General features: G+C 39.3%; 1 protein-coding gene across 1 annotated transcript in view; it reads left to right on the top strand.

Moving 5' to 3' along the window:
• The first annotated feature begins 3,311 nt into the window (after positions 1-3,311).
• The window catches only part of LOC145467087 (uncharacterized), a 10,746-nt gene continuing 283 nt past the window's right edge, over positions 3,312-13,774 (top strand). Inside the window, exons 1-14 of the mRNA XM_081450609.1 lie at positions 3,312-3,706; positions 4,109-4,303; positions 4,890-5,185; positions 6,098-6,194; positions 6,880-7,170; positions 7,989-8,062; positions 8,495-8,677; positions 9,228-9,401; positions 9,915-10,061; positions 10,561-10,641; positions 11,311-11,485; positions 11,913-11,973; positions 12,678-12,744; positions 13,135-13,774. The exon at positions 13,135-13,774 is cut by the window's right edge and continues 283 nt beyond it. Coding sequence (XP_081306735.1) covers positions 3,575-3,706; positions 4,109-4,303; positions 4,890-5,185; positions 6,098-6,194; positions 6,880-7,170; positions 7,989-8,062; positions 8,495-8,677; positions 9,228-9,401; positions 9,915-10,061; positions 10,561-10,641; positions 11,311-11,485; positions 11,913-11,973; positions 12,678-12,744; positions 13,135-13,183 — 2,022 coding nt within the window. The 5' untranslated portion in view covers positions 3,312-3,574 and the 3' untranslated portion in view covers positions 13,184-13,774. The remainder of the gene's footprint in view (positions 3,707-4,108; positions 4,304-4,889; positions 5,186-6,097; positions 6,195-6,879; positions 7,171-7,988; positions 8,063-8,494; positions 8,678-9,227; positions 9,402-9,914; positions 10,062-10,560; positions 10,642-11,310; positions 11,486-11,912; positions 11,974-12,677; positions 12,745-13,134) is intronic.

The following is a 13,774-nucleotide window of genomic DNA, read 5'->3' as shown; positions in this document are numbered from 1 at the left end:
TATGTTCGATGCTGAAAATATTCCTCCGAGGAAGATATGTGTGTCATATCAGACAGTTTATTGCCTGCAGTCTGGCTCCAAAATTGCTTCAACGCTATCAAAGTCAATCACACGCTATAATCTAAAAATGTTCACAAGGATATTTCCAGCCTGAAATCGGCAGAAAAATAAGAATATTCAGCCTGGGCCCGAAAAACAATATGCTCATATGATATAGCAAAAAAGCGCATAGTACATATCACTTTTATACATGTATTTACATTAAACACCCGGCCAACCGGGGAAGTCACGCGATACTAATAAAGGCTAGTAATTCGGAAAGTATATAGGACGCCAGGTTGCGTGATTTCTTTCTGATGGTTTACTGTGTTCATCTCTGACCTGTTTTTAGGCTCTTAAAGTATCTCGTAGAGTACATACTGAAATTTTTCGCGGGTTGCGATCTCCAATTCGACAAATCCTGATTTATTTTCAAAATAAAATGCGTCATTTTATAACCATTTTCAGACCTCTCAAGTTTTGTCTACTTTTTACCCTCCTACCAAGTTGGCCGGGATTCCTAACATCATCATTATACTTATAATTGAATCCTTTGTTTCATTTGTTTCCAGAATTATAGGCTTTGTTTACCGATGGAGATACATTGGTCAATGAAAAAATAAATAAGTGCACTCTCGAGGCTCAACAAGGTACAAACTCCTGCTCACCGCGTGAGAATACGCGCCTTCATTAATAACCAGCGGTTACCAATAAGTCAAGGTCACACAACAAGCAAAATTCATCAAAATAAGAATTTTTTTAAGTTCTAATTTAATCAAATTCTTAAGTTTGGAACCGTAGGTTTTTTGTCTTCAAACGAAAAAGAGGGCAAAAGAAGAGACCAGCAAAATATCATTTGGCGCGATTTATAATTACTATTTTTATGCAGTGGTCAACTTAAGAATTCCAAGAACAATTTCGTATATAATCATAAAAATTACAATTTCCTTGATTATGATTGGTTTAAAAAACTCTTATTTTCCTCTTATTCACTTACCAAGTTGTTATTGGACAGTTTGTTATCGGACAGTAAAATAAGCTAATCAAATTCAAAGTTGTAGTTTAAATCAACCAATCACAACCTTGGTTTCAATCACCAACAATTTACGCCTCCTGTGTCAGTCTTTTGATGCAAATTTTCCCTTTCTTTCATAACTTGGCTATTCTCCTTTTGTCGGAAAACGTAATTTTTATGATTAATTGGTAATGAGACTTCGTGTCGTCCAATTCAGTCTGTAATCATACTTGTGATAAACAAATCGGACTCCCGCTGCGCGGCAGTCTGATTTTGTCAGAGTGCTCGTATGATTACAGACCGATTTGGTCTCCACTCAGTCCTATTACGACTATTACCATTACTAATAGTGCCAGAGTAGAGAACTTGAGACCGGAGGCTGAGCTCCTGGCCACGGCTAGTTCCTTTAAAATATGTTTTCGTGGTATTTACAGCGGTTCTATTATTTTCATCGAAGTAAAACCTAGAAGTTGAGAATGAAAACCGCCAAAAAGCAACCAGAAAAAGATCACACTGAAGGAGACTGACAACCTTCAAGAAAAGATGAGAATTCGTATGCCGTCAGGAGAGGCCATCCACGAGCGCGTTTGACAGATTACCTATCAAGTGTATCTATACTCACTGAGGATCTTTTAAATTTAATTATTTTATTATTATTATTTGCATTATATTTGTCTCTTCAGAATGCCTTCGATGAGCAAAAGAGGAACTGCCTATTAACCTGAGGTTGAAGAATTTTCAAGAATAATTTTTGCCGGTAAAGCTTTGAACTGTACCTTAATTTGAAGCGCAATGTGGGTTAAGTTACTGCTATGAAAGTTTGGCCATCGGAGCTGCGAGAAACGTAAAGTCGCGTGCAAACTTTTTTACTCTGCGCAAAATATGTATTTCCTAGAGCACACGCGTCAAACATCCATTCAGTACAATACAATGGACTACAAGATTAGTGGCAAAGAAAATTTACTCTCACAATTTAAGCGAGCGAGTTCGCCACAGCTGAGGGTTACTGTATTGTGACCTTTTCATGGTATTGCAGAATGTCCAGTTCCATCTTGAACTGCAAATGCGAACTTTTATCCCAGAGGACCCAGAGAACTTTAATCCATATAGATGTATAAACTGTCTGATGTTCCAAATTGTTATAGCTACGCACGGGTCTTTCCAATCAATATTCCCTTGATGCAGTCTTGAAGCTGATCTAGGACAGGATTTCCTCCACGTATTTTTCCGCCTTCCAGGTGAAATATTCTCCTTTCATCAAAATCAGTCGGGATCCAGTCGTTCTTGGTTCTTTCTGTGAAGAAGACAATTATCAGCCTTTTCAGAAGATCCTTGTTTTCTGTGAACTCTTTGTGAAAGAGTTTGCCGTCGAAAGTTTCAAAACCATCTTCGATTTCTGTGCGTTTGTTGTGAATAAGGGATGATGCCTCGCGTGACCCGATCAACACAACACAGTCACTGCGGGGAAGTTGATCTTTGAGCTTCTGTTCCTCCGCTAAAATGTCTGTGATGTTTCGTAAATCTGCTACCGAGCGAAGCTTGCCTTGTAGATAGTCTTTTAGTTGTTCGGCTTTCGCACTGTCGTTTCCAGTGTACAGGAACAAAGCAAACTTCATTTCTCAAATCGATTTTTGCGTGAGGATATATAACGATATGAATAAACACGCTTCTTGAATAGTATCAATGCCTGTCCTTCTTTCAAGTTGAATTATTCAAGCCGATTGAAAAATGCTGGCATAAATCTTTCATAGGAAGATAAGGTAAGGCTTTTGATCCTCGGCGGAGAACAGCCGTCCTTTCAGGCCTCAAATATTGCAACCAGATAGACAGAGAATTCTACATATATTAAAAGCGCTGACCGAAAATAATTTGCGACATCAGTACTTTAATTATTTCAAATGCAGCTCTTTTCTAAAATAATTAAAGTGGTGACAACAACCAATCTTTAATCAGCCAATAGCAGAGGTCATTTTTTTGTCTGTGCATAAATTAAGAAACAGGTGCTTTCTTTGCCGCATAATTTTGTAGGCTGACATTGAAACAGAAGCAACCTTTTCACCCACGTAGCAAATTAATTGTAGGACAGAACATCATTGCATTGTGCCTCGTTTCTAAATACGTTCTGAATGAATTAAAATTTCATATCCGCCTCAGTTTGGGAACGAGGCTCATTTTCGCCTTGCTGTTGTTGTCCCTAATCCTCCACTTCCCACTGAAGGAACGCGTATCGATATTCGCACTTGAGTGTCGCTGGTTCATCGATGATGGTTGTACGGTCGAGATTCCTCGGGTGTTTTACACTTTAGATCGTGATGAATCGTGATATGCAGAGTTGAATAACTGATTATTATCCCGTTCGTGGCATAAATATGGAGACGAGGGAAATCGTCTTGTTAAGTAATTCGCGTTGATGCCATGTATACGATTTGAGCGCGCCCTTCTGGAAACCTAAACGGCCGGCTAAAAGGTGCTTTCAATACATATAATTACATCTTCAAGCCAGGATTAAAAGATTAAGGCATGAAAAGAGAAGAACAGGAGCTGCTCGAGCGAGCTGAAGGAAATGAAAGTCGGGAGGAAAAGCCAGAAATTGAAGTTAATCAACAAAATGACGGCCTGGAAGATGAATTTGACCGAAATTTCTGGATCAAGGTATCAAACTTTTATGAATTTTTTATGAATTTTTTAAAAATTTGAATAGCGAGTTTGGATTGCTTGATATTGATATGGGGTAAATTATAATTAGATTATTTAATCAAAAACAGACAATGTTATTGGGTAAAATTTCCCAGTACACTGTATGTATAAAAATACATGTAAATTAATGATGTTAATTGTAAATTCAGTTTTGCTTTGTACCCTCTTGAAAACAACAGCCTAACATGTAGACAAATGGTTATAAGGATGCATAAAATGAAATAAGTTGTTCTCCCTGGTTGATGCGTGACACTTAAATGGATATAATAATTCAGAAGAAGATAAAAATCGAAAACTGATGAGGTAGAGTGATGTCTTGAGAAAGACATGTGGACGCACTAACATTAAAATTTTTAGGTTCGACAAAAGTATAGTGAAGGAATGCCATGGAACAGAGCAATGGATGAAGTGCGAGTTGAAAGGCTGATCCAAAAATACAAAGACAATGGTGAGCTAGTCAGTGAAGACCCTGCTCTTGTGATGTTAAAAAAGTGGCCAGCATCAAAACAGTATCAAGATAATTTAGATCGCCTTCCAGGCCTTGAGCGACTGGTATGTATTATGTATAAAATCACATCATTGTTTATTTTATTGAATATTAAAACTGAAACCACAGCTGGAAGAAATCTGAACATATGTTGGATTTATCAGTTTAGTACTGTCCTTTTAAAAGCCCTATTGGTACATGTAGTTGTATGTAGTGTCACTAAGATTATTTCTTATGATAATTCTTATGATTAGTTCATTAGTTCTGTATAAATTGATTGAGTATGAAGAATGCAGGTCACTGAGAAAGAATGGGCTAGTGAAGGACAGAAGCCACTAGCCTGACTGGAAACTCCACTAACCCTAGACTGTCGGCCATATCAGACTTTCTTTGCTTTTGAAACACTGTCATTTTTACTGGCTATTTCTTGGGTATTTTCACCGTGACACTCGTTAACTTGTTTACTAATCCTCTGCCAGCTGCATGTAATCTTTCTTGAACATTAGTCAGAGTGTAGCTCAAAATTTTTAATGCTTATTTTCGAATCAGTTTTCCTCAATTTGAAAGAGCAGTTTTCTCACTGTTAATATTTGCATTTAGCAGTAATTAGCGGTTAGTAGAGAACTACCATTGACATGTGGTTTCTTGCAGATTAATAGATTTTTGGAGATCCTATTAAAGAGCGAACTCAATGCAGACAATAGATATGAGACATTCAGAGATGATGAAGATGAGACAAAGAAGACATTGATGCACTATGCAGCTGAACTTGACTTTCTACACGTCACTAAAACACTTGTGAAAAAATGTCCAGGCTTGTTGGCTCTGAAAACAAAAGCCCAGCTTAAACCTGAGAAGAAGCGAGGTTTATTACCAGTTGAGTTAGCGTTGACAAAGGAGAATGACGATGTGGCAGCATATTTGATAAGGATGATGTGGCATGAAAGGTAATGACTTAATTAAGCTTAATTACCCTTAAGAGGTTGTGGAGGCATGGTGGCCTTGTGCTTAGTGTGCCCATCTCCAGATCGAGTGGTCTGGGTTCAAGCCCTGGCCAGGGACATTGCATTGTGTTCTTGGGCAAGACACTTTACTCTTACAGTGCCTCTCTCCAACCAGGTGTATAAATGGGTACTGGTGAATTTAATGCTTGGAGTAACCTTGCGATGGACTAGCATCCTATCCAGGGAGTAGTAGAAACATTCCTATTCGCTTCATGCTACAGAAAATGGGATATTAAGCTTTGGCCTGATGGGCCACTTTGCTCAAATGCAGACTTTACCTTACCTGCAAGAGGTACAGTGAACATCTTTACATTCCTCACGGCTGCCAAATGGTGTCCACACGTTCTCAGTATTACAGGCTTTACCTTGTGTTTGAGTGCTTGTTTTCCTCATACATTAACAAGGGTTATACAGGGGTATTCTTGTGATGTGTCATTAGCTGATTTCATTTTCCATGAAATGTGAATTTAAGAAATTATTCTTCGTGATCCATGACCAGAAGGTATTGCGTGACCCGTTAATAACTTGAATTGTCTAACCAATATTTGTGATTTCACTACTCTATTCTTCGTGATTTTGAGACATGAATCCTCCAGATAGTTAGAGTTGTCTATCGAAAGTGATTCAGGTATGCGATTTGCAATATGGAGCCTTTACTTAGCCTTTCACAATTTTTCTTTCTTCAAACACTCTTTCCAGTGTAAGAGTGGGTTATTCAAAAAGGTACCTCACTTGCTTATTTTCATGATTTGGGAAAATAAAATTTTGATGTCCGTGATTGCTTTTTTTCACTCGTGAACTGTGCCAGAGACCCTCTTTAATTCGACTCATTTGTTCATATTTTCTCTCCTTCAGAGTCCAGAGTTTATTTTCATGGAGGCCCGGTGATATGTCAAATCCTCAGCCATCTTTCTTTAGCTTCAAGTCGATAATTGAGAATTCTAAAATGAAGGTGCGGATATCATAATAGCTATTTCAGTGAGTGTTAGACTGAGGCTTCAGATTTTATGCGCTACAGTACCAGTCGAAGGGACTGTAGCATTGCACGCGTGTGAAGCGCATGCGCTACAAGCACATTACACACAGTGTCCACGCAGTGTCCACAAACCTTACACGTACCTTACATGCACCTTACATGCAGACCGTGTAACATTGGATATTAACGCTGCAACCCTGGTGGAGCAACCAGTCTGAGATTTAGACACCATCCTTAGCTGTATAGTGCACTTTTAATCAAAGGGTAATGAAAAGAAACATAGCAATTACAGGGCTGTTAATAAGGGCTGTAACCCATTGCACCTGCTACATGTATGGCTGAGTGTGTTTCATGGACCCTTCCTGTTATGGGTGAACCTGCCTTTAGCTGATACATGTACAATTCACTAAAAAGGTAACAAGTTTGTTACGAATATGAAATCAAGTCTACTAATGACAGCCTTGAATTGGCTGGGTGCACATACAGACTTTCCTTTGCCAGACCAAAGGGGGAGAAAGTGAAGGCAAAGAAAAACATAAAAAGATGCAAAGCAGAAAATGGACAATCTAGTAGATTATTTTATAATCAATTACTTGCCATTTACCTTTTTGATATTGAACATTTTCAGACTGTAACTGTCAAAGTTGTGAATCTGTTACAGAAATCAGTTGTTGCCATATTAGACCAGATGGTGAACCCACACTGGCCACACCTACCAAGGCGCAAAGAAGACTATGACAATCAAGAAGAAGAGGAGGGAATTGAAGGTGCATGGAGCACCATCACTGACGATCCATTTGACTATCACTTTTACTACCACATCCTGGATGGTGATGAGGCAGGCCGACCTCCTAAAGTTATGGCCTCAGAGGGAAACAAGCTGACAGATAATGAATATTTTAACCGGCATGACAAGTCTTGTTTACATCTTATTGCGAAAAGCAATAACAAGGTGAGGTTACATTAAAGGTCACATTTACAGTCGAACCTCGATTATCCGGACTCGTCGGGACCTCGGTAAATAGTCCGGATAATCGAGAGTCTGGATAATTGAAAACATGAATATTAATGAGATAGAAATGTAAACAAAAGGTATACAGCAAAGAAAACATCATTTTAATTGTGAAATCTACACAGCCTGTATGTATTTACAAATAAAAACTTTCAGTTCAGGTATTTACAAAGGTCTAAAATGTTGAGCCAATCAGATTTCAGCTGAACGCATCAGAATATTTCTTTGTCTCGTCGCACTTGTGAATTTTGAAAAGCGCACAGGATAATATGCTGTTTCAACAGTCTTTTGAAAGGATTATTGGGCTTTTTGCGACTTTGAGTTTTCAAGATCACAACTAATTAATATTCATGAAAAAATTGGGACCAGAGAAAAAAGTCCGGATAATCGAATAGTCTGGATAATTGAGGTCCGGATAATCGAGGTTCGACTGTATTATCTTTTGTTAAAGCATGATAATCATTTCAATATTACAGTACCACTCAATATTTTGTCCACTGGGATGTGGAAAGACCTTGTGGCTGCCAAAGAGTTCTTTTACAAATTCACCACAATGGGAATTTCTGAACCTCATCCAGGACAAAATGTGACCATACAAACACTGCATTCTTGCCGAGGTGTGAAAGCAGTATCAGTCTGGAAGTCAGCCAAGGCAAAATGGTATTAAGGCTTTCGGGTGTGTTTTTGACACACCCATATCTTAGATTTCAGCTGAAAGGTTTTCTAATTGTTTTTTATTCCATTTGCTTTTAATTCAGGAAGCCTTGCAACATCCAGTTGTTAGAATGCTGATAAAAACAAAATTTCCGAGCTATGGACACTGGTTTCTAAGGTAAACTTATCCTGCCACACTAATAGACCCTTTGCATAAATGGCACCATTAAATTACCATTAAATAAATACTAGTTCGCTGAAGTTGTTATTGAGAATTGTCTACTGTTTGAGTAGGTAGTGCAGAACTTTTCAAATTCTGTCCTTATGGCCTGCAAAATATTTTGATAATTTTTTTTACAGTTTGCTTTCCCTTCAACAGTTTACGTGATGTCTTCATATTAATTACTGGTTTACTGTAGGTGATTTTTGTGCAAAATTTGCCATTTTCATCCCAAACACAGAACAATACTTGAAGTGAAATTTGAGTGAGTTGCCCACTACATGTAACTGCATGAAGCCACAAATTTCTCACTTCTAAAAGGTACATGTAACTAACGATAATTACCGCCGTCACTTTTAAGTGTTTTTCTTTAATTTATTTCTTGTACAGCCTTCAAGCCGGACTTTATGTGATTTTCTTGGTTCTCTTGTCATATTCTCTAATGGATGGCTCAACAAGACTGGACCCCACACTTTACAAAGGTGCTGCTGACTCACTGCGTGGCTTCTGTGAAATTTTAACCCTTGTGATGGTCGTCTTTTACATCTGTGAGGAAATCAATCAAATGAGAAAGTAAGTAATGGGAAAAAAATGTATGATAACTGAGCCCTGTCACGGGAAAATCTTGCGTGTGACTGAAAACCGGCTTAATATCAAGACACAGTACTGGTGCCAATTTCAAAGGGCTCTTTTTTAGAATGAAATGAATTGGCTACACCATCGACTAACAGATATTTGATTTAGAAGGTGACTTTCACTCAATTTTTCGACACTTAAGTCAGGAACAACTTACCGTTGTTTTTAGACAGTTAGCCTTAATACTTAGATAGCGGTCAGCTCAGCCTCAGTGTTATTGATTCGACAGCGGCTAGCTCAATAATTGTAAGGGTTGACCCTACATACATCAGTATCCCACATCGACTCTTACCTGTTGTACCATCATTTTCGTCATTGTAAACATTGTCATAGTTACTGTAGTTTAAAACACGCCCGTTTCCAAACTACATGTACCGTCACCCTGGAAATTACACTAGACGAACTACCAACACCATTGGATTCAAACCATTTGCTATGATTTGTAGAAACATTACAAGTATCTGCCATTTTGTTTTCTGTCTTCCAGAGAAAGACACTCTTACCTCAAGGAGTGGATGAACCTGTTTGACTGTTTAGGCCTGCTTCTAATCCTCTGCATAATTCCATTACGGTACTCTGATAGCAAGGCGCAGTGGATGGTGGCATCGCTAGCTTTCCTGTTCAATTGCTTGAGGATTTTTAAGTTTTCTTGTGTGACTAGGTAATCTGAAAACTAATTTTAGCCCGTGTGTGTCTGGTTTGACCATCTCGAGGAAACCATCTCAAAATTAAAAAGTTCAGTTCCATTTTTGCTTGGGTTATTGCACTTCTCGTAAGAACCTAAATGAAAACTATATATCATGAAAACATATATCATGAGTTCTTTCCACAAATTTGCTATTTTCTCTCTTCGCTCTCTATGTACTTTGCACTGAACAGTCCATGATTGTAATTACAGTATTATAATATTACAGTATTATATCTTCATTCCGGATGCTTATTAAAGAACAGTTGTTTAGAAGTGCAGTTGTGATATTTCTGTTAAGACTTCACTTAATTTTGAACAGTCAAAGTCTAAATTAAGATCCTATCCCGTATAACGGCTACCCCGTTGTACGGTCAAATTGTCATGGTCCGTTGGGGCTACACTACAGGTACACATGTATAAACAGATCGAGACTATTCACAAGCCGTAAGCTTCTTTTATCTAATCAATGTTTTTCTGTATTTGTAGGACCACAGGATTATACACAAAAACCTTGGCCAAGATTATTAGAAAAGACTTGACAAGATTCATGGTAGTTTTTGCCGTGGTTTTTCTCTCCTTTTGTGGCTCGTTGTTCTTGTCTCTTCGTTCGTCGAAGCAAGGCCAACAATTTAGGTGAGTGTTGAATTAAAATAAATGCGCTTATGAAAACTTCCTTTATTACAACTTGCTTAAAAGATAACCTTGAAACCAGTCTTTGTCCACGAGTCATTTTGTGTTACTCTTCCTGCAAACTTCACAGAACTGACAGACTTTTCATTTCACGCGTTCAATCTCTTACGTCGCTCGAAAGACGATTGAGACTGGACCCGAAAAATTCCATGCTGATGACGGGCTCTCTGATTGGTTGTGACTTGCGCGCTAAAATTTTAAACCTGGTAAGAGCCCATTCGAACGTTTTATGACGTGTAAATATTGTAAATATAGATCAGGTTCTTATAAGGTCAGTAGTTTTTAAAGTTTTACTTATTATTACATTGTTATTAGGTCTTTCTTTTATTTTATGCACGACCCCACAAGCTTTTAGCTTTAAAACTTATCGTGTTGAATAAAAAGCTTCCATTCCATTCCATTCCGAAATACTGCAAATTTTAAGCTACATTTTCATTTTTAGTGGCTTCAAGGATGTGCTGTTAAGCGGTTTTCGTGCGCTGTCTGAGCAGCAGCCATTTGCTGAAGATTATTCAAGTTTCAAGTAGGTGGCAGACCATCTCAACTGTGTTGATTTCTTGTTTGATGCCCGCCAACATGGTACTGCACTGTTTGGTTATTTCCTCCCACCCCACCCCATCCCACTCCAGTCCACTCCCACCCCACCCTAACCCACCCCAGTCAAACGCTTGTGTTATGGACACTCGCTCGATGTTTCTGTATAAAACTGTGTTTTGATGCTATCAAACCATCATAAATAGGAACAGTTGTATTTTTTTTTAATTACCCGTTTTCGTCTCAAACCAAACGAACCAAAATATGTTCGACGTTTTGTTTCAGCTGTCCGCACTAAATCGTTTTCATTTGTAAAAGCATACTTTTTGATACGTTTTGGCTTATCGTCCTAACTAAAACCCGGTTTTAGTGAGGACGAGAAGAAACGCTCGTAAACGTTCATGGAAGCGACAGTTTATGAGGCTTTTTTCGTCACCTTTTTCAAAAGCCTCCGTATTCACCTATCCATACTAGAAACGGAGCGTTTCCAAAACGATGCGTTTTGAAACTGTTTTCGAAATTCTCCGTTTTCATCAGCGTTTTCGGGCGTTTTAGTGTGGTTGAAAGGCGAAAACGCGTCAAAAAGTACGCGTTTAAAAAGAAAACGCATTAGTGTGGTCGGGCCTAAGTTTGTGTTTTAATTCCACCTCTCTTGCAGTTGGCTCTCGATTCTGCTGATGCTAGCTTACATGGGAACAGTGATCGTCATTTTACTCAACATTCTCATCGCACAAATGAGTACAACTTACACGCAGGCCAAGCGAGTGGCTCGTCTAGAGTATGATGTGGACCGTATATTACTTCTCACTCGTATGGAGAGATTTCCTCTTCTGGTAAGTAAGCGTCACGGAATGAATCGCGTTCAACGAGTGTGCGCGCGCGCGATTTTTCGCGACTTGTATTGCGTGTTTCTGCGAGGTTCCTGCGAGGCTTTCCTGCGGGCGTGCGCGTGACATTGAGTACGGCGAAGTCTAAGCGAGGCGGGAGCGAATGATCTACTGATGAACAAAAAATGGCACCAGGTTTAGGAAAGGTCAGAATTTCGATTAATGCTGGAACTGTTTTGATTTGGGGATTGGAAGATGGAATAAGCTTAGGAAACTGTCGCTGCAAGGGTAAGATATTCTGCTAATGGTTATTGGGATGTGAAAATCAGAGAATTTTTATTTGTAAGTATTAGCTTTGCACCGCTGCTTGTGCGAAGATCATGATCGGAAATTTGACTGATTTCTGTTTTTGTAACTCTTTTCTTCTTTCCAGAATTTGCGTGTAAAGTATTACAAAGAAGGAGACTGGATCAGTGAAACGAAACTCGCAAAAGGTTGGGACCTAGATAAACATCTGATATCATCCTATATACGCCAGTTTCATCGCAGACCAGGGTCATTCTTTTGTGTTCCTCGACCAAACACTTACATGTAACTTTAATTTAAAATTTCTCACCCCCTCCCCCCCCCGGAGATATCAATGGGCATTGTCGGATTATGAAGGGCGTGCTGACAAAATGCCGGAGGGAACCTCTGATCACTGAACTAGCATTCCATCCAAGGGAGTAGTAATACTTAACATTGTGTTTAGTCGCTTCAGGCTGCAAAACCTTTCGAAACGGCACAACCTTTCTTTATTGGGCATCACAACTTGCGGTGTTTTAGTTAGATTTATTGCAGCCTGTTTTTCTCTCGAAAATCGGGGAATGGAGTACGGGGCGATGGTTTAAGACGGGAAAGGATTGGGACGAGACAAGGATACTTCAGCCCTTCCTCTCGCATGCTAGATTTTTTCATGTTCCCATTTACATACGTAGGGATAAGGGCTCGTCGGAGCCTAAGAGATAAGGCTGTGCCGCGCATAAAAAGCCTCTGGTACCCAGGGTAAAAAGGTATCCAATAAATATGGCAGAGAACAGCATTCATATTTTATCTCAAGTAATGGATCTTAACTAAGGAACCAAGATAAGTTTGTTTTTGTCTGTCAAACGCGTTATGCTTGGCAGACTCAAGTTTAAAATTGTTTCTTTCTTTCTAGAGCTTCTTGAATTCAGCGAAGACCGCCATCGTTGGGAGTCAGTGGAAGAGAAACTTAATGCGATCAGGTATGAATTGCTTGTCGTGTGTTTCTATCGTTCATTCGTTCATCCGTCCTTCCTTCCGGACTCTCGTCGTCCCTATCTCTCTCCCTCTGTCCTTGCCTTCCTCTCTCGTCCTCGCATCCCTCCCGTCTCTGTTACTCCATTCCTCCCACCTCCCTCGTTCATTGTCTCCCCATTTTTGTCTCTTCTTTTACCCTCGCCTTTTTTCCCGTATCTCTCCGTCCTTACCTGTCCCTTTCTCTCCTTTTCACCCTGCCTCCCTCGCTCCCTCTCGTCCTCACCCAACAAACTCGTGCACCAATTACATTTCACTCGTCCGCTGTGTTTCTCACTGGTGTGATTTTGATTTTCCGTTTGCCTTGACAATTATCCTTATTTTACATTTCTTTTCAGAGATATGATGAGAAAGATTGTAAAACAGATGAGGGTTGGAAGAGAATGAAGAGTTGCCGGTCAAGATGGTTCCAACACGATTAATTTTCCATGTCGAGTATTTAGTACATCAAGTCAACAATAACATGACTTGTTTGACTTCAAAACACAGTTAACAATGCTGTTAGTTTGACAAGTAAAGTGCTCGCTAAATATCGGGCGAAAACTAAACGATTCTTAAAAACCAGGAGCCCAAACCTGAGTATTGTTTACACTACACTAACTACTGTGACTTCTCCGTGGTTTGGCTAAGGACGAAACATGGCTGCCACTCCGATCCCTCCCGTTTTGGCCAAAGCGCGGAAATGCGGTGCGACCATTGCTTAAAATTATTTCTTCGTGCGGGAAACCCTAAGTATGTCGTACAGCTTAGCGTATAGTGTAGTATACAATATCGGTTTCTTTTAAGGGAAATTATTTTATATCCCCGTGGTGGTAGCAAACATATTTATGACTGAGTAAATATTGCATTTCGATTACTACGATTATCAATTGAGTAAGGCACGATGGAAGTTTGGTTACGAAGTTTTGGCCTTAAAATTATGGTGTTGTCACGGGCAACTTACCTCGTTTCCGTTGGTAACAATATCAACAGCCGTTG

This window comes from Orbicella franksi, chromosome 14 (assembly GCF_964199315.1).
Source record: "Orbicella franksi chromosome 14, jaOrbFran1.1, whole genome shotgun sequence".
Lineage (NCBI taxonomy): Eukaryota > Metazoa > Cnidaria > Anthozoa > Scleractinia > Merulinidae > Orbicella > Orbicella franksi.
This window is presented reverse-complemented; position numbering and strand designations above follow the sequence as displayed.